At 39.1% G+C, this 21,509-nt stretch overlaps 1 protein-coding gene across 2 annotated transcripts in view; it reads left to right on the top strand.

Moving 5' to 3' along the window:
• Positions 1-21,509, top strand: part of LOC120757993 (neural-cadherin-like) — a 60,978-nt gene that overhangs the window by 8,474 nt on the left and 30,995 nt on the right. For both annotated transcript variants that reach the window (XM_040075755.1, XM_040075754.2), the window contains exons 2-10: positions 6,449-6,646; positions 7,672-7,897; positions 10,316-10,520; positions 12,222-12,333; positions 13,514-13,763; positions 16,525-16,667; positions 18,955-19,127; positions 20,130-20,298; positions 21,118-21,288. In XM_040075755.1, the coding sequence (XP_039931689.1) occupies positions 6,449-6,646; positions 7,672-7,897; positions 10,316-10,520; positions 12,222-12,333; positions 13,514-13,763; positions 16,525-16,667; positions 18,955-19,127; positions 20,130-20,298; positions 21,118-21,288 (1,647 nt within the window). The remainder of the gene's footprint in view (positions 1-6,448; positions 6,647-7,671; positions 7,898-10,315; positions 10,521-12,221; positions 12,334-13,513; positions 13,764-16,524; positions 16,668-18,954; positions 19,128-20,129; positions 20,299-21,117; positions 21,289-21,509) is intronic.

Below are 21,509 nucleotides of genomic sequence, written 5' to 3'. Positions count from 1 at the left end.
TCAGCATGTGGGATTTTCAAAGCTTGGTTTAACCAGAAGAGCCTTCAAAAGTTGCTATTAACTGAATGATTGAGTATTAAATCCTTTGCCTTCTTCTGCCACCTTTGGTGTAACTTTATTGGTAGGTGGGGGGAATGTTTTTTTCTAGTTGCTATATGAAATGACAGGATTTATCAGTTTGCAATAGCTCTTTGCAATCCAATTAACTTTTATAACCAGCTGCAATAGCAGGTTGGAGGAACTGGTTCGTGTTACTTTATGTTGAAATCCCTTCCCAGAAAATTAATGGTGAACATCACAGAAGAGATTTTTCAGGTAAACCTGAATTCAGTAAAGCTGTAAAGAACCTAAAGCAGAAGAGAACCATTATCCCATGAGGATACCTGATGGCTTTTTGTAATTTTCAGCATATTCTTCAATTTTGACAAGCCTTTAACTTGAACTGTCCCAAGGAGTTCATGATTTTGAGAGGGCTTTCCCTTCTTAAGTTTCTCTATATAGCTTAAATTTGATGTGAGAAGTGTAACCTAGTCTTCCTAGTATATGAGTATTAAGGCTTTTTCCTGTTTTCATTATTTATAGTTGTTGTTTTTGCTGTTTAAATGTTTTAGAGACTTCTGCTATTTTTTAACTGACTCATTACCATTTATTTCCATTTTTACTATGATTAATCTTCCCTGCAAGTTGCTTAATTTTTTTTTTGTTTGTTTGTGGTTTTTTTCCCCACGGGATGAGAATTATGAGTGATGACATATGTATTTCCTGTGAGCAGAAACATGGCCAGCTAGTGTATTACCTTACCTAACGTGGCTGGATTTCAGAGCAAGGCGCTATAATAAATCCTTCTGTTTATCAGTTTTCAACCACGGATAGGCATGAAAAATAAGCAATTACAGATAGATACCTATGATGAGGTTTCAGCAGTGGATTATGAAGATCGATTTTGGTGATAGGGAATGAATTTCAGTGCTGCAGCTTTTGCCAGTAATATTAAGCTAAAAGGAAGTCATTCCAACTGGAGGGAATATCAGAGAGAAAAAAAGCAGACTTCAGGATGAGCTGCCCTAAGAAGGATTTTTGATGATACACGAGTTGACTCTAATAGGGAATTAAGCAGCTAAAGTAGGAAAAACCTCTGGACTAGTGTTTATAATTTTAGTTTTAGTTTTCTGTATAAATTGAAAAGAGAGCTGTAGAGAAGGCTTAGATTTGATGCGGCGAAGGGCAGATAAATGGTGTTTGCAAATACGTGTGAAAAGCAATCTGCTTACAGAACCTGCTTTCGTTAGTTTCCATACTGAAGAAAGAGGAAAGATACTTTCTGATTAAATAAAAAGATGATTTTACCCTTTGGAATATGAAATATTGTTTTCTCTATGACTTTTAAAAGTACTCATTTTTGACATAAGATGTTCCAGTGTTTTGTTACTGTCATGTTCATGATCAGCAAGGGCCATTTTGTGTTCTACCTCCTCCTGCTCAGTGTCTGTGAGAAAGCAATTTAAATTTTTCCTTTGTCTGAAGCTAGGGAAAAAAATCTGTCAAATGCAAAATCCATGTGTGTGCCAACAATCTAATTAGTAGAACCATTCTTTGAATAGGATTTCTTTTGAATGGATGACATTGTGTAAGATATCTGTGGTGTGCCTGGCTTGAAAGTCAAACATCTAGCATTTAATATTGAGACAGTTGCAATTGGTGTTGGGTTACACAAGAGTTTGAAAATTCTTCTTGGGAAAATGAAGCCTGGTTCATATTCCTGACTTAGGATCTCAGTAGTGGTGGACTTGCACTGCTGGATGTAGTGGCAGGTATCTGCACTGGTTGTCAGGGCCTGGTATTGGGAACAGATAATTTCAGTAGAACTTCTCTGTGTGTTTGTAGGACTTAACCCAAATCCACAGAGGATTATCATTTTTAAGCTGTTTCTGCTAAGATTTGAGTGGAATTGTAACATATTATTTTCTTTCCTTATATTTTCTTCCATATTATTTCTTGCTATAATGTAGCAATATTACTGCACAAATACTACTAATAAACTACTATTAATTGTAATATATGAATGCAGGTTCATGATCTCGTACTGTTACTATTACGTATATAATTAATGTAGCTGTAAGGTACATATGGGGGATGTTTTGATGGACAGAGGCATTGAGACACCTTGAGCTATAGAGAGGCATATATTTCTGAAATATGTGTCTTAAAGCACAAAAAATTTCATAAGTAAGGGAGAAACTTAATTTAATTTTATGTACCTTATTCAAAATGAGTTGAAAATCTGGTTTAAGGTCTGTTCTGCAGGCGAGCAGCTGTGTCAGTTACAAAACACAAGACTGCCTTTTGTGTGTGCCATGGTAATTACAGTAAAGCAAAAACTTGGAAATACTTGCTGTGCTAATTAGAACGTGGAGTTATGCTTAAAAAAATCACGTTCAGGCAGGTGCACTTTGAAATCCTTAATGCATTGTCCTGCTAGACATCCACATATTACACAGACATTATTGTTGCTGTCAGTCTCTTCATCACATTCGCTGTCCTCTGGCAAGTCCTTGTCCAGTCATGCTTCGCTGGACACCCTGATGTTGTTTCCACAAGTTGTCAGGTCACATTTGTAGGTCCCTGCAGAGAAGTCCAGTCCTGTTTGGTGTTTTCTCCTGTAGTTTTTCCTTTGATATATGGTATGCAGTCAAGGGAAAAGTTACTTGCAGTCATTTTCCTCCAGACTGCCTTTATCTGGGAGATCACGATGATTTATTCAGCATTTTTTTCTTATGAATCAGATTGTCTGGGGTTGATGGAGGAAGATAATACACCAGTAGGATCTGTAGAGTCATATGCAGTGGAAATGGATGCTGGTCAAGAGAGGCATTTAAATCCTGTCTCTTCCATTACCTGCACTGCAGTTTCTGCTGACTGTCCTGACAAAATTCTTGAGACTATTCCCATGTTTCAGAAGTAACCAACATATTGCTGAAAGCTTTGGCCTTGCCAAGGTGTCAGAACGACACCAAGGTCTCTCAGATGCTAAAATACAAGTACCTGGAGGAGCGTGCCCAAGTCCTTTAGGTTTTTGAGCAATAAAATTTGCTAGAGCATGTGAGGATTAAGCTTGGTCCTTAGGCACTTTTGTACAGTTTTCTTACAACTCTTTCCCAGTTCTGAGTATGTTCTAAATATCAGCATATTAATTTTCAGTGAATTTGCATAGGATAAGTGATGAAAGTGGGATTTGTAACCAGATTTGTTACTACTTCTTCAATAAAAATGAAATATTCTTATATTGGGGCTTACTTTTTGGCAGAGGAGTACATAATAGATGCATATTAGGAACTCTAGCAGGACTTGAACCAGAGTGAGTTCAGGGGTTGATTAGGAGAGTGGTTTCCAGACTCTAAAGAGACAAACATCAGTAACCTTTCTACTCCTAGCAGGGTTACCAAGGTAGCATTCAAATCCTCAATTGGTCTTGCTATTATAGGGGCAGATTTTCAAAGGTTCTTAACCCAGCTTCTAAATTAGCACTGCTACTTTAAGCCCACAGTATGCCCAGGCAAACTAGGCTAACGTGGGTATTTACAAACTTGGGACAGCTTCCACCAGTGCTATTCTTTTGAGAAGTGACACGCAGCTTTGACATTCTTCCTTTTGCTACTGCTCTGTTTGGACACCTTTTCGTTAAAATCTTGGGAGCGTTCGAGCAGTCCTGGGTTGCGTTTGGCACTTCTCATTCAGAACTCACCCTGGTGTGTGCTGCTCTGGTGTATTTTAACCTTGGATCAATGTCCAGCACGTTCCCTCCTCTGCATTTCCTTCAGGTGTCTTGGACTGGCTGACCTGGGACTTTGGGATACACATTCTGACATGAGAACACCTCTAATAAAACACATCTGGTACTATTTAGTACAGTAGTGAGAAGTAATATGCGTGCTGCTGCTTTTGACATATTTGGGGGTTTTTAAGGATTTTTCATCTTCTTGTGGGGTTGTGGGTTTTTTGGTGTTTGTTTGTTTTTGTGCTACACAGAGGAGTAAGCAATGCAGCTGCTTTCCGAGTCTGTCTGAATGCTGAAGGGAATTATACCTGGGTGACTCCAAGGGAAGTGCAAGAGCAGGGTGGGCAGCTGTGCTCTCACCTCAGTGTCAGCTGTGTTTTGTGGTGAGGCAGTCTGAGTTTGTCTTTGGAAACTCTGGCTTCACATGCACTGTTTTAAAAAGAATATCTGAATGGAGCATCCTTACACTGGGCCTCTCAACACTTCTGTCTGCAGAGGTGCAGTAATACATAACACACAGGGGGTCTCAGGGAGGCTTTGTAAGACTTGGATGTACATGGTAACTGGGAATTTTGCCATCCATGTTTAATGGGCAAACTCAACACAGGCTCTTTTTCAGGAAACTGATCACTCCTGTAATTTACTTTTTGATAAATTAGATATTGGGTTTTGCTGTAGGTACTGGTTTTTTTTCATATGTGCTACTGTAAACTGATATTATATTCCCTGGAATGTTAGATTCTGGGTGCAGGGTATAATTGCAAAGAAATTTATTTGGATTTAACAAATTACTGTCTTACCGTCATACACTTTTTGTTGCTCTTTAGAGAAACAAAAAAAAAGGCCACGTACACACAAATTTAAAATACAGGTGAGTTACATTAAAATTACAAATGAGTTTTTTTTAAATTATTTTTATTTTTATATTTTATAAGGTGAACTCAAGAGAGCCTCAGTGATTATCCTGGGTGACTGCTGATTTTTTGTTAAGAGAATTTTCTGGGTAAAAATAGAATGTACTCAAAGGTCGTGATGGATTAAGTCTCAGGAATCTAAACTAAGAAACTTGTATTTGACTTTGCCAGTCACAACACCAGGGAGTTTTCTTTACAACAGCCCCTGAACTGGTTGTTCCCAGGTTGCAGATTCTGATACGCTGAGCTAAGCTTGTCACGTGCCAGCAGACAGGAGCTTCTGAGTATGGAAAGCTGAAGCTGCAAGAGGTGGTGCCTCTGTGAGAGAGAAGGGATAACCTCTGTAAATGCACAGCTCACCCAAAGGAACAGATTTTAGTTGGGATTTGGATGGGTTTTGTAGTTGGGATTTGGATGGGTTTTGTAGAGGGATGCCACACTGCAGTAGAGAGGGAGAGTGAGTACAGCAGTTTAGGCTAAGTGAATTTCCTGGGAGAATAGGCTTTCTTAACAACATAGCACTGTCTACAAGATTGGATATTTTGGCAGCACTTTCTACTTCATGATATACATAAACACTAGGGTCTTTGTATTTTTAATTAGATTTAAATTAAAACTGGTAGTTTTAGATGGTCCTTTTTGCACGTTAATTCAATTCCTATAGAGCTCTTTTGAAAATAAATGCTTATCTATGTGTTTTCATGAATGTATGAATAATAAATCAACACTGAAATCAAGTATTGACACCATCACCTTTAAGAATTCTGACATCACATCCATTATTAAGCTTGTGGATAAGCTGTGTTGTAGGTGTAGATGGCTGTCTTTACCTGGGCCACATTCCAGGCTGGAGCACAGTGCAGTGCCAGGGTAGTTGTGCTGCCTTTGGAGCCACACAGGGCTTACTTTTCTGGAGCTGGAGGCATTAAATGTGACCTGCATTTAATTCAATTTCATTTACTGGGCTCCCTAATATTACTGATAATTATCAGTTAAATAAACCCCCTTTGCTTCATCATTGTCTCAATTGTCCTTTCAGCCACCTTTTCAGCAATACCTGGCTGGTACTTACTACTCGTTAGGAGCTCTGCTGTTTCATGGATTAATTTAATGATGGAAAAAGTATAATAAACATTTTTTTCCTCAAATTTTAAGGATCTTATGCCGTTGATCTTTGGAAAACGTGATAGTTCTATTTCGTGGTGGTTTGTTCTTCAGGATTTCAATTGTATGTGTTTAAATATTATTAAACTTAACTAGAAGTGAAAACTCTATTAGGATTTCAGTGAACTTTATAGAAGGGCAAATCACTGGTTGGGGTAGATTAGAATTTTTTGGCAACAAGTGTTTAATTTTCAAAATTCAGAGTTGCAGTAACTTTTCATAAACGAAACATTTGATACTTTCTTTTCCTTGTTCAGAAAAAAACCCCAAAACCCGAACGCTTTTTAGAAAACAGTTATTTAAAGTGGGAAAATTTAAGAATGTGTGATTTTTATTTTATTTTTTTTTCCCTAAGAAGCAATCTCAGAAGAATGTGATATGGGTGACCCCAGTTCAGCAGTGCTTGTGCTGGTTTTTTCTTCCCCACATTGTGTCTGGATTCTGTTCATTCCAGAAGAACTTCAGACTCCAGGTTTTTCTGGATTATGTGCCAGCAGTATTGCAGGAAGTGTGCACTCGGGTCATGATGCATTTCTTGCTCTCACTGCCATGAAGTAGCTCTCTAATGATTTCTCCCTTCTCCTGGGACCTTTAGGGAAGGATTGGTACTTGGTGCACGTGTCCCTTACAGTGACAGACGTGAATGACAACGTCCCTGAATGGGCCATGCAGCCCTTCCCCTTCCTGGCTGTGGTTTCCCCTGAGGCTGCACGAGGGACTGAAGTGTACAAGCTGCTTGCTGTGGATGCAGATGAAGGGATCCATGGAACTGTAGAATATGTTCTCTTGGAAGGTAATTTTTAACCCTCCCATTCCATGAGTTATGCCTCACTTTTGTGACCTTTTTTATCCTCAGCTTTCTTTTCCCTTCTTCCTGCAAAAGGTTCATAAACCTTCAGCTCTGTGTGTGAGAAAAATCAGCTTTTATTGATGTATGGACAGATTTCTTTGCAAAGTTGAGTTCTTGCCCATATATATCCCTGGGGATGAGGGGGCTGGAGCAGTCAGTAATCCCAAGGCTTTGGCAGGGGGTGGCAATGGGGACTGCATTTGTAAGATGGTCTTTGGAGGACTAGTTTGTTGGGTGGAGAGGAGGGTTAATGTTCCTATCCCATGTGGGAGTCATGCTTCTGCTTCGTTTGTAACAAACTTTTAAAGATCTGGGTTGTGCAAAGCTTGTAGAAATTCGGTGATAATATTTTGTGTGTCTCCTTTTTAGAAATTCTAGTAAGAGTTCAGAAGTGTTTGAGCAGATGGGGAGCAATAGTACCTCTCTGATTAGGGATACTTGGGGTCAAGCAACAGCTAAGTTTTGGAGGATAAAGGAAAGATGGAGAGAGACCATTCAGAAGAGCCTGGAGTGACAGGACAAGGGGGAATGGCTTTAAACTGACAGAGGGTAGGTTTAGGTGGGATATGGTGAGGGTGGGCAGGCCCTGGCACAGGGTGCCCAGAGAAGCTGTGGCTGTCCCTGGGTCCCTGGCAGTGTCCAAGGCCAGGTTGGACACAGAGCATAGGAGGTGTCCGTGTCCATGGCAGGGGGTGGAATGAGATGAGCTTTAAGGTTCCTTCCAATCCAAAGCATTTTATAATTCAAAGAGTGATAATTGTCTAGAGAGTGAAATGGAATTTTGAAATGTATCATGAACAATGAATGTAATGACTGATTTTTAAGTTCTAAACAAACTTTTGAACCTTAATTGGAATGCTGATCCTAAGCCAAAGTCAACTTGGGAATTGACAGTGTATTCTCCTCCTAATTTTAATCAAGTAAAAATGTTCTCACTTGATGACAGTTTGTGGACATGTTCCTTTTAGGTGGTGAAGACAGATTTGAAGTTGAGAAGGACACTGGCTGGATTAGAACAACAGGTTTGCCATTGGTGAGGGACAAGGAGTATTTGCTGACTGTACTGGCAGCAGATAAACTTGGAAGCAGAGGGTCCCCAGCTTCTGTCTCTGTAATTGCTGGATTTCGGCCACCACAGTTCACCAACATGTCATACTTTGTGTATGTTCCTGAGAGCACCTCACAAGGAGAACCGTAAGTAACAGCTCAAAATAATGCAGTGAGGTTGTGGTCCTGGTTTTGACTTCTGTTTGATCTCCACAGAGCCTTGGTGTTGTTTGTGAATCAGGAATAGATACTGTGAGAAGCAATTTAGGTCTCTTAATAGAAGTGATCCAGACACAGTTTGATGATGCATTGTTTTAGTCACAGTTTTACGGGGAAAAGTGATATTGAATAGTTGTGCTTTCTTACTTTTTGAAGTGATATGGGAAGGATTAGATGTTGACTGTTTCTTAATTTTCAAACAAAATACAGAATACAAATTAGTACTGTTACATCATGAAGAAAGATATCTTGTGTGAAGGAATACATTATTTTACATGTCAAAGTTGGAGAAGTGCCTTCTCCTCCAAGTGAAAATTGGAAAAATCAAGATTCTTTTTCCTGTCTTCATCATAATGACAAACTGAGATAAAATGAAGATGCCACAGAACTTGTCATTTTATTTCTCCATCCTTTGTATAACCACGTAGAGTGAAATATCACTGAAAATGTTAGTAACACAAGTCCACCTCAATACACAGTCCCTTCTTTTCCAAACTCTTTTGTTCGTACAGCAAATGGTTTCTCTTCCAGTTGAATTGAGAATACCTTTGGCTAGTCGGTGTGTTCCTTCTGTGGCAGTTCAACTATTATCTGTGGTGTTAATGTTCAGTCTGCAACATTCAGTTTTGCAGTGTCTAAATAACTAAGGACTGTTAAGATTAAAAAAAAAAATTAGTAGATAACAAGGTTTATTCTTTAAAACTTCAATAAAATTAAATTGCACAGGCATAAAAGAAATGGAATAACTGCAAAATACTATAATACATATCAGGTACCCGCTGTCTTGGGTTCAGTAATGTTTAGAATTAAAAACAAAATTATTCATCACTTTTTATTACTACTAGAAATAGGTTTGCACACCTTAGATGATAGTAGATTAGTCAGTTGATCTAATGACTTGGTAATATCCAAAAGGAATGAAGTATTTTGTGTGGTTATTACATCTAAAAAGGTTTAAATATACACAATGAAAGTGTGAAAGTTGTTTCTGTAATATGCTGGCCAGAAATAGCCATGAAAATCCATTTAGAATCCTAAAGTTCTCATATTTAAATTGGACCAATTACCCAGGTATTCAAGTGTAGTGGTTTTGGTTCACCAAACCAGGACAGAGTTGCTGTCATGCACTGGATTTCTGGGTTTAGGATTTCCTAATTAGAGCCTGATTTAAGGCTGCTGCTGAGCAGAGGAGCATTACCAAATCTTTCCCTTCCTTTGCTCTGCCTGTAACACAAATGAGCTACAGCTGCCTGGGCAGGCAGAGCCGAGGAGATACAAAGACAGAAAAGGCAAAAAAAGTTTTCAGTTGGGTTGTAAAATGTGCTCCCAGCATGGCCTTGAGATTCTCAGTGCTGGCAGAAGAGGAGAGGTGGCTTGAACATGCAGCCAGGGCAGGGCAGGGAGCTGGAGGGAGAGCAAAACAATTCCTGTTGGCAGGAATGCAGCTGAAACTGCCTGTGAGACCTCAGCACAGGAAAGTACAGGAGAAAACTAAAGTGAGATAGTGACCTACAGCAGTGCTGACCATTGGTTCAGTAGTGCACCAGAGGGAAGTGAGACACAGCTGCGTGGGGGGAAAAAGGAGTCTGCACAAAATGAGTTTGTGTTTTTGTGACTATGATTGCCACAGGATCATGTTGGTATGTTCTCCTGGGAGATGGAATTCTTTTCCCCAAGAAACTTGCATGTTAAAGTAAGAGAACTTGAGGAAATAGTTTCCTGGTTTAAATCCTTTAAAAATATTTACTTCTAAATTTCTTCTTTTACTTCTTACAGTGGGCGTTTTCGCTTGAAGGCTTTAAACGCATTGGACTTCGGTGGAAAAAAGATAGTGCCAGATGAGCTAAAAATACATGTCCAGTGTAAGCTGTAACACACACTGCTGTTAGGGCCTGGCTTTTATCCTTCTGCAGTTATCTGTTGGAACTTTAGGATGGCATGACTGCAGCAAACTTACTGTGCTGTTATTAGAACAAATCTTTTTCATCTTGCTTTATCTTTTTAGTTTCCTGCCTAAAAACCATCTCTACCATAGAAGGAAGTTGAAGTAGGCAAATTCAGTTGCAGCAAAATTTAAATCCTCTGTTCCTGCATTTTTAATCCTTGCTGTGTTCTGCTTCCAAGAATCCTGTCTTTATCTGTTTAACCCCAAGGTGATAGAACCACTGTGTAACAAAATGCTTGAATTTGGAGTTTAAATACAGCTGTCACTGACTTCATTGAGGATACCTCTGAGCAGACCTGCAGGGTTGCACCGTCATTTCTGATACGCATCTCTTTTGTCACATTTTTCAGACTGTCGTATTATGTCCTTGAGTCTTCTCTTTTTATTTTTTTTTAATGCAGCTTTCTTACAGTCACTGCTGTGTCATATCAAAAGAAATCCCTGAGCTACAGTTTGCTCACTAATCCTGGGGGTCTGTTCAGCATTGATCGTGCAACAGGAGAGATCAGTCTGACTCGGAGCGTGGATTATGAAGGTGACCCGCACCAGTACCTCCTTTTGGTCAGGGCAGAGGAGGACGAGGAGCAGTCCAGCACTGCTGCTGAGGTAGGTGTTCCCCTCTGGATGCATTTCCATCTCCCTTCATCCTTTTGAGCTCTGCACAGATTCACCAGGAGATGCCGTTTCCCCATGCTGGCCACTCTGCTGGCCATTTTCAAAGTCTTTCTGTCTTTGGGGAGATGTTGAGAAGTGCTTTAGGTACTCTTAGATTCCACTCTTGCAGATGCTCTGAAAGTTTCTGAGGGGTCAGTATGCCATCCCATCATAGATCCCAAGCCTTTTCTGGTAACACATGGAAATGGGTGTGGCCAAGCCAGACATGAGGTTTTGTCTTGCTCTGCTTTCAACAAGTATGGGGTACACTTGAGATTATTCCACTCTAAAACAAAGGCAGGACAAAGAATTATTTATTTTGCATCAAGAATACAAAGTGAACTCATAAAACAAGAAAGTAATAAAAATTCACTGATATTAAAAACTGATGGTTTGTGGTATTTTAGAAAGCTGTTTGACAGCAAAAATATTTCTTAATATAGTTATTACAGTTGTTTGGATTCAGAGATTCACTGAGCTAGGAAAATCATACTATATGAGTTTGTTCCTGCTGCAGGAAATAAGATAGGGAACTGGAGACAGAATTATTAGGGTCGGGTGTGAGGACACAGAGACAGGAAGCAGTATGCCAGCGTAACAAACACTGGCTTGGAGCACACCAGAGCCTGATCATTTCTGTTCACCCTTGTGTGCTACAAGATGAAGGATGGAAAAATATGGCTCAAAAGAGGATTATGAGATGATTTTACAAATATGTTCAGCCTAGAGGTAGTTTAACTTGTACCTGCTTTACACTGCTACAACCTCAATAGTTGAGAGAGCAGCTCTAGCTTATGCATATCTTCTCTGCAAGGCTCATGGAATACACCTCTGCCTGGTGCTCTGTAATGCAGAATGCTTCAGCTAACTGCATGAGGTGCAGCAGGATGAGGCACCAGAAAGGCTCCCTAACACATTCCTTACTGTTGGGAGTGTAAACTGTGCAACTGTGGGCTCACATTTGACACAGGGATAAGAAAGCATTTGTTAAGATGTTAGAGGCAAAATTGTCTCTCCTACTTGGTTTTCCAGAACCAACCATTTACTAGAATATTCTGTGCTGGGAGGGACCTACAAGGATTGAGTCCAACTCCTGGCCCTGTACAAACACCCCAACAATGCCACCCTGTGCCTCAGAGCATTGTCCAGGTACTCCTTGAGCTCTGTCAGGCTTGGGGCTATGGCCACTTCCCTGGAGATCAGTTCCACTTATATCTGATTTGTGCTGCTGTAATTGAATTCAGAACTTGGTCTTGGAGATTTATACTGCTCAAATGTAATATGCTTGGCGGTAGAGTTTTTAGTGTTACAAATCACAGAAGTGTTGCAAGATAAGATAATGGAAGAAGGGTGCTTGGCAAGCAGATGGTGCATTTTCCTTTAAATTAGTAATAAGGAATAATCAATGGAGATGAAGGGTGAGTGGAAAACATTGCTGCAGGGTCAGGGACTTGGCAATTGCTAGTATCTTGGGATGTCATATTTCAATGGCACTCAGCAGAAAAAGAGCAATCTAAGAAAAATGTCTTATCCGATAGCTGCTGAAGACTCTAAGGAGGTTTTTGTGAAATTCTTCCATGTGATGTTTCCAGAGCAGTGAGGTCATTCCCTTCATTCACTTTGCTGTTTAACATTCCCCTCTCCTCTGTTAAGGTTTTGGTTGTAATCACAGATGTGAATGATTGTGCCCCTGAATTTCATCAGTCGATTTACAGCAAAGTCGGTGTTCCTGAGACAGTTCCTATGACAACTGCACTTCTCCAAGGTTAGTGCTCCTGAAGCCATTTATTACCTTCACTGTATTTTTCTCACTTGTACTACTTAGCATTCAGTTCAGAAAGCAAAATTATTTGTCCCAGCATGGGTAGTTGCAGCTCTCTGAAGGCAAATGACACCCTGTAGATTCATGTCAGAGTTATTTACTACTGCCGCAGCCCAAACAATTTTGGGGGACAGGAAGGCAAAGGAAACAGATTTTCTTTATGGAATTTTGAAGCAACAGAATTTTTTTGTGGTTGGTATTACAACAGCAGGCTCATAGTAGCCGTCTTACTACATTTCTTGAAGGAAGAGTGTGATCCTGGCTCAGAAGTTATGGACACCTCAGCTCACCTTCTCTGCCTGTTCTGAGAGTTCTGTGTGGGCTTGCTGGAGGAGTTCTGCTCTCTTGCATTAAAAGCATCTTGTACAGTTTAACTGTTCTGTGTGAAGTTTTGTTTGGATGCTTGACAAGACTTCTTCCCAGTGAGACCAAGAACTTGAGCTTCAGGTGGTTGTGCTCTGTAAAGTGTAGCAATAAAACAAATTTGTGTCAATTAAGCAGTTGTACAAGGGCCTTGTATTAGTCTTTAACCCTTATATAAACTTTCTCTAAACCTTGTGGGGGAAAAGGAAATTCAGCTGCAGGGAAATTGCTTTTCCTTAGTAAATAGATTTTATAACCTCCCACCGTTATACTTAGTGATTTATCCTGTACTAATGGTAGTTTGTCAGTTGTCTGGTAACTGTGCTTTTAGCATAGATTTTTGTAGGTTATGAATAGGATCTGACAAACACCTAATGGGTATCTGTTGAATAATACATGTAAATATTCCCTCTTTAATTGCACAGTGTGTGAACTGAGTGATTTTAAGTCAGCAGTGTAGGTCAGGTGGACACAAGAATATACTTCTCTGTGTGGGAATAAATTCCTGATGGTACAGGACTCTTAACAAAGTCAAGATCTAGCATCTAAATTCTCACAGGGACTCCACTTTTGTTTTTTAAAGGGGCTTATTTTTGAGTAAGGGTTAGTTCACTAAAAAGCACAAGGAACAGCAGAGTTTTCTGACTGATTTCAAGCACCATGTGCCAAGACAAGTCCTGCTACAGTAGTAGTAAATATACTTATCATCCCCATTCACTAACTTTGATCTTCACAATGTCTTTCTCTTCTCTTCTAACAGTGACAGCCACTGACTGTGACTCAGAGGAGAATGCCCAGTTGCTGTATTACACTCTGAGCCAAGACTTCAGCATCACTTCTCGTGGCACTATTTTTCCAGCGACACGGCTGGACTATGAGCGCCCTAACCACCTCTATGAGTTCATCATCATGGCTGTAGATCAAGGGGAGGAGCCCAGGACTGGGACAGCAACTGTTAGGATCCATGTCTCCAATGTGAATGACGAGGCACCTGAGTTTTCTCAGACAGTGTAAATACATCTTCTTCAGACTCTGTTATCTTTTACTGTTCCTTTTTGTATTTTGGATGAAAGGCTGCTCACAGGGTGTAACTGGCTCTGGTTCAATCAGAGCTGAGAGCTGGACTGACAAATGTGGGCTGATATTTTGACTCTGAGACTCCAGTAAAAACAAAACAAGGTAGTTTATAGACAGTCTCTTTTGATGGATCTTGCACTTTGATTTTTTCCGGTATGTACTGAAAGATATGGTGCAGTAATTTCAGATTATACAGTTCAGGAGCATTCCTTCACCACCAAAGGAAATGAGGCAGAAGAAACCAGGCAACAGGGCTGTTGCCATCAGTCCTCATCCAGACACTTGGGGGAATTTTGCCTTTTAATTAAGCAGTTTAAACTAGTGTCAGCAGTCTGCATCCTTGGTTTATAGCTGTCAAAGAAAAATGCTTAGATGACACAATCCTAAATGGCAACTGAATTACAAAACCCACAAGATAAATGCCATTAAGTGGAGTTCACTTAATTTCACTAACTCCCATGCCCTACAAACTCTATGTATATATATATATTTTTCTTCTAAATATATGTGAGCACTTTTCTTCCATAGCTGGGACTCAGAAGCATCCAAAGCAATCCTGTACTGTAAACTTGCACTGATGTTAGAGACTTAGTAATGGAATTTCCAGTCAGCTTCTGCACCAGCCTTCTACTCTTGACAGCAGAAGTTGCTCAGAACAAAACTGAGGCAAAGATTTCAATGATGCTAAGCTTGGGGTTTAGCTGAACAAAACATCAAAGCTTTCTGACAGTCCTTGTTTTATGTGCAGATAACCTCTGGCTTCAAAATCTTGTGCCTTCCTTTCTTTTCTAAACATTGCTGAGGAGATATGGCTTGGAAAATTTGATATTTTGCAATTTATTATTGAATCTCTCTATTCTCAAATACTAAACCAGGTTTATGTTTCTCACTCTTCCACTGATGCCTATTTTTCATTTATTTATTTCTTTTACTTTTCAGAGATACTGAATGTTTATCTACATCTGTTCCTAATATTTTAATCAGAAGTGAGTGATATTATTTAAGATGCTGTAAACATCTGTAACAAATTGGAAACAAAACATATTTAAAAAAAAAAAAACAAACAAAAAACCCTGCTAGCTCTTGTACTTAAAGTTTACTGAAGAATATGATTAAAATTAATATTATTTTAAATTTCCAAACCTTCCCAAGAAGCTTTTCTATTCTCTGTGCAATAGCAGGGAGACTACTGTCGTATGTACATGTAGATAGGCATTAGAACTGAATTCATCTCCTCGAATACAAATTATCTCAAGCTTTTATTTAACTAGGCTTTGATTTTGCTTTCTCTTTCCTGTTATTAAAAAAAAATCTCGAACCCAGAGGTACATTTCAGACAAAACTTAGTTGAAATTTTCCATGAATTGTGAACACATGTAAGTTGAGGCCCGTTGAGAGACTGTTTGCAGTTAATGTTGTGCTCTGTGGCAGTCCAATACAAATCTAGGTGATGATGTTGTCCTTCCAGCCCTTTGTTCAAACATATTTACAGCCCAGTATAAACTCATGATTCCTTGCCATGTGCTCTCTTTCATCGGTTATTCTTTATCTCAGTTATGAAATGCTTAAGGCTACCACTCTGTTTCATGTTGTCAGTTTTTGCTTTCTCTTTCTTAAGAGATCTCTTCTGAGCTCCTCTCTCACTGTATTTCATGTAAAAAAATTATCAGAATTACGGTTCATTTGCTTTTGAGATGCAGAGTTAAGACAGTGTCTTGAGGGTGGTGACTGAGCTAAACCAGAATGATTTACTTCTCTTACTTCATTGCATATGAAATTGAGGGAAGAAAAGAAGCTGTTTTACTAGAGGTTTCATAGAAAACACACATACCTCGACAACAAAAGTGAAGGAAAAGTTTTCTGTGCATCCATTTTCTTTCTCTTTAATTTTTTTCCTGTTTTCAGCATATGAGAGCAGTGTGTCCATAAGCACTGTGACCCAGTGGTGCATCTGTGTGATGCTGGATACAGCCAGCTGCAGTTCATTCTTCCAGCTGAGTTTTGGGATATCTGCTGTGGACAGCCCTGGTGGATGCTTAGTCTGACACATGCTCAATCCACTCAGATAAAATAATAAATATTTGGGACTTTGCTAAAGCAGGGAGCTTTTCTACTCCAGAGAGCATTAAGCTTAGGCTGATAATGCCTCTTAAGAGCTTACAATGTCAGTGATGTGTCTGGACCTGAGCAGAGATTTCTGTAAAACTGACATTATGCACATATCCTCTACATCTCACTCTATCTCAGTCCTGCTGGGGCAAGGACTGCACTGGAGTCTTTTGAGGGCTTTTGTCAGAAAGTGCTGTAACGAGAACTGCTTTATCTTAGCAAGTCTTTGGTTGGAGGCTGTGAATCAGGAAGCTTTTTTTTTTTTTAATTAAAAAACCCCAAGTGAATTCTGCATTTAGCATAAGTCTTGTTGCACAGCTCATCTTCAAGGCTGTGGTACTGCTGGAAGTTTGGAGTGGAAATGTGGGGGTAACAACAGAAAGATGTGGATGGTTGGATAGATCATCAATGCTATAATTTCACTGCTTAAAAAAGAGCATCATGTCAGAGTAATTGTATTAGAAAATTACAAATTCCTGCAGTGCCCTTTGAACAGGTAGTCGGTAAGTGTTGTAAAGCTGAGTTCTCTGTAGGTTATATCCTGGTTAAATTCATGGATCTGCTGTTGTCTGGGTGTTTTAACAGCTACAGGAGCTTTGTTTCTGAAGATGCAGGCCCAAACACGCTGATTGCCACAGTTAATGCTGTTGATCCTGATGGAGATGGTGTGACATATGATATTCTGTCTGGGAATCAGAAAGGGAACTTTGTTATCGACCGTAAGAAAGGTAATTATATATTAGCTCTTTGCTGCTGTGGTCTTAATGTTGATTCTGTTGTGATGCACCTTGAATTTGGTCTTACTGTCAAACTGAATAGCATATACTGCCTTTGAAGCCTAATTTTAAAAAGTGCATGGAAAGAATGCATATATTCTCTTATAATATTTAAAAAGTGGTATAATTTCCTAGAATCTGTGTATAATTGATCTCTCTTACCTGTTCAGTGTTTGCTTTCAGTCAGTAACTTAATAGAGGACATTATTGTAGATAACAGCTTAAGAGACAGTAACTTAATAGAGAATGTTATTATTGATAACAGGGTGACATTCCAAAATGTCAGACAAGTATCTGAATAGAATTTAATATAAGAAATTGGACATCTGGGATTTTAAATGAGGCTTTTCCCACCCCATGCTTGTGTGAATGTCCTGATCATGCTGGTGAGAGCAAACATTTCTTGACTGAACTTACCTGTGTCATGCTAAAACAAAATTACATGTTTGTAGGTGGAATGAGACTACCACTGTTTTATTTCAGTGAGGGTAAGAGTATATAAAATCTCAACTAAAGAAGTATATTTTTCCTTTAAGGCTAAAATCATTCACATGAGCAGTGTTGTTTAGCCAAGAATACTGCATGCATGAGAAAAAAAGATGTGCAGAGAATACTTTGCAGTTTAAGGTATTTGTTCTGAAATGCCAATTTTTACATCTTTTTAAGTTCTTTTCAATAGTCACATATTTTCAAAATGTGAGAAGAAAAAAGGTTCCCACTACATTGGTGTCCTTATTAGAAAAATAAATGAATAAAAATAATTGCACAAACACCAACATTTGAGAGGCTGGCATATCCCTTTAAGTTAATAGGATTTATTTGCTGTTGATTGCTTGTAAAAACAGAAGAGGATGTTTTGAGATTGAAACAGGCAAACAAGTTGAAATCCCATTGAAGGATTGAAGTAACTTAATTAACTTCTGTTAAACTACTTTGTATTTTGAATCTGAACTTAGATTTTCCAAAGCATTGAATATATAGGAAGGAGTAAGCTGCCCTTAGTTATTACTTCACTTTATTTCATAGAGTTCACTTAACATGATATTTTAATTTCAATGCAATCATGGTTTTGTAGTATTAATGTTAGGTTTTGAAATGTTCCCAAAAATATTGCAGGTAACTTGCAATCATTGAATCATGATCCTGAGTTTACTCTGAGCTCCTTTAAGTCCTTTCTGACTTAGAGTTGCAGGTTCCAAGAGTTAAATTTCTACATACGCTTTGGCACCTGAAGAGGAGCAAAGGTTTTGAAAGTGTCTGAATGCTTCAGCATTAATATGACACTTCTGAAAATCTTTTTTGTAAGAAACAGATTTTTTTTTTTTTGGTCAAAGCATCTTAACGTGTGATTGATAGCATCTCTTGGGATTAGCTCTACAGTTTTAATATAGAAAATCATGTATAGGTACATTTATACTTTTCTGTCAATTAATTTTATAGTATTTGAAACTTTACTTTAAAAACATTAGCGTTTTTTTTCCAAAACACTCTTAGGCTTTTGTTGCTGAATAAACCAATAAAATTTTATACAGTGGCTTACAGCAGTTTCTTTTCAGGAATGATGCCAGGGGAATAGTCTGTACCCTCTTGTGGTGGTAAAATGGAGAAGTGTCAAAGATAAGTGCTCTAGTTAAAGCAATACATTTTCAAGCAAACTGAGTGACACTGATGCTGTGAAAGTACTCTGTTGTGATGACAGTTGTGATTATTCCTGATGAATAACAGATGTGATGGATGGCGGAGCAAAAGAATGGCAGCCCCTTTCTGCAGGATCTCAGGCAGCTGTGGTCCCTTTTGCATTCATAGCACCTCTCTTTCTGCCAGTGCCTCTGTGTCCCACCCAGCAGGGTGTGTCCTATGGGGAATTCTGAGGGTGGCAGAAAGGTTTCTCAGCCTCTGTGGCCCAGTGCTGCTGTGACTGAGCTGCAGGAAGGTAAACTTGAAGTAGTTTCAGCTGAGTTGTCCATGGCAGCTGCAGATGGATGAATGCCATTATGTGCAGGTCAGCTGAGCTGTGGCTGTTTGGCTCAGTTTGTTCTGTAGACGAACCTGTTGTGATGGCTTAATTTTGTTTTAATGTGGGACTGCAGTAAAAACACCGTAGTTAAATTAAACAGCACAGCTTTATGGTTTATTGGTGAATAGGCAAGCCAGAATGCTTTGTTGTCATGCTTACTGGTGAGAAGAATAATGGGAATGGGTTAATGCAGCAAAGCCCCACAACCCGTTGTTTTTACAGGGCTGGTTAGACTTCGTGCAAGCCCACTTCCTAAGCTGCAGGGAACAGAATATGTTCTGAATGTCACAGCTACTGATGATAATGCCTCTGGAGGGCCCCATCCTCTCACGAGTACTGCCCAGGTTGTTGTGAAAATCGATGATGTCAACAATAACAAACCTGTCTTTCAGAAGGTAAATATAGGAGCCTCTGTCATTTGTACTGGACTGTGTAAAAATATTTTAACACAGTTGGCACTGCAGGTGAGCTGCTCTAGAGCCGCTCTGCTTCCCTCTGCGTCCTGTCTTCTTCTTTTCCATCCCTCCCTAAGGCTTTCAGAGTTTGTTCTGCTCTTGTGGCAGAGCAGCTCCTGTGAGCTCCTGTCTGTTCCCTGAACCACCCCTCATCTCTGGCACTTCAGAGGGTGAGGCCAAGTGCAGCCCTTTTGGAGATCCCATGTGACACATCTGAGCAGGAACCCATGGGGATAGCTGTCTGTGCAGTGGGCTTGTTCCAGGATACTCCAGAATACCTCTCTAAATTACATGGGCTTCCTTTGATGATTGCATGTCTGGAAGTAATGAATGAAGAATGAATGTTTTAGCTTAAATAGTGAAGTACAGTAAAAAAATCAATGCTTGCATTTGGTTTTGGAATGTTAAGTCGTATTAAAGATCTGTTGTCTACAAATTTCAGGTGCGGTGCTAATGGCACATCAGATGTTGATGAGCAATGTTGCGTATTTTGAAAAGCCAGCAGCTATTCATGTCAGTCTTAGAAATTCTCAGTAACCTCTCCTTGACAAAGTTCCTTCATGTAGAAATCCCTTTTTGATCAAAACAATTCTGTGCTTTGGGCAAGTGTATACCCTCTTTTTTATTAGACCTTTGCTAATACAGAAAAATATTTCCATTTGAAAGCAACTTGAACTTTTTCTCCAAATACTTGCATTAGCTGGAGATGCTCAGTGGCCTCAAGTTGTGTGTTGTTTGTATAACCACAAAATAGCAACGGAAATTTCAATTAATCATGGTACAGATAAAACTTTAAAAGCAGAGCATGGTGATGCAAGTGTAGCGAATTAATTGGTTTTCTTTCCCTGCTAGTATATCTTTAAATCAAATGGCAAGGGAAGTCCTTGATTTTTTTTTCTCTTTTTAAAGTTTTTCTTTCTTTCTTTACCTCCCCTCTCTTAGTGCCAGTATTATCGGGAACATGCTTCTGTCCTGGAAAATCAGCCGTCGGGAACTGTTGTTCTGCAGGTTGAAGCCACTGATGCTGATGAAGGGGCCAATGGTAGAGTGAAATATGGCCTGATGCACAGAGATGGTGTCCCACCAGCATTTAGCATTCATCCTGACACAGGTAAAGCAAATGTCAGAACTGATAATGGCATGGAGAAACCACCTTGTACCACTGCTGGAGAAAAGGCTTAGATCAAATCAGACTTCCTACTTTTTCATTTAGTGTTTTGACAGCAGACCAAATAGAAACTGTAGTAACTGCATGAAGAAGTTCTCCATGAAACTGCTTCATACATGTCCAGTTCTGAACTGAAACTGATGTTTTCCTTGAAAAGAAGTTCTGCTTTGTTAAGTAACTTGTGTGATTTTGTAACTGGATTTAAAAAACCCAACTTATTTTAAGTGCACATTGTCTTACAACATTGCTAATGGCATAATAAGTGATTTATCCAAATGATAGTAGTCTTACAGCAAAGGAACTAAATCTTAGAAGGCCAAAACTAAGTTCAGGCTGAATTTCTGGAGGATAAAAATATGAGACATTCCTTTACCCTATACTTACAGCTTTTCAAAAGAAATACTATTTTTAGAAACTCATTCTCTTAGTTTGTACTTAACTCCATTTTTTAAACTTAAATTGTAATGTAAGTTTATTTATTGAATAAATTAAATAAATTAATTTCATTAGAAAATTAATTAATTTTCTAATTCAGATTCCTGCTGTGTGTACATGTAAGTTTGAGTTTGCCTGAGCAATACAATGTCAGCTGTTGCAATTGTGAAATCTCGGGGTTGAATCCTTGAACCTGAAGCTAATGTTATAGGTGTACTTAACCTACTGCATTGTATCCCAATGGACTGACAGAAAAATAAACATCTGCATGTAGAATATTGCCAGATGCACAGAATTTTAACTCTTTGTTATTTAATTTGTTTTCAGGAGTTCTGACAACTGCTCAGGTATTTGATCGAGAAAAGCAGAGGGAATATCCCATCACTGTGACAGCAACAGATCAGGCAGCCGAGCCACTCATTGGAATATGTCAGATCAATGTTGTCATCCTGGACCAGAATGACAATGACCCCAGATTTGAAAACACCCACTATGAATGTAATTGAGAGTCATTGGATAGAGTTTCAGTGCCCTGAGTGTGAGCGTACCCCATGTCTCAGATTTTTGGTTTTTTGCCTATCCCATGTCTCAGATTTTGGTTTTTGCTTATCCTGGCAGTAGAATATATGATAAATTTTGGTGCATCCAGAGATACACTTGGCTTATTTATTGCAGAACTGTTACTGTGTATAATGTGTGATGTAAGATGTACAGCCTTG

This window comes from Hirundo rustica, chromosome 11 (genome assembly GCF_015227805.2).
Source record: "Hirundo rustica isolate bHirRus1 chromosome 11, bHirRus1.pri.v3, whole genome shotgun sequence".
NCBI classification, from domain to species: domain Eukaryota; kingdom Metazoa; phylum Chordata; class Aves; order Passeriformes; family Hirundinidae; genus Hirundo; species Hirundo rustica.
This window is presented reverse-complemented; position numbering and strand designations above follow the sequence as displayed.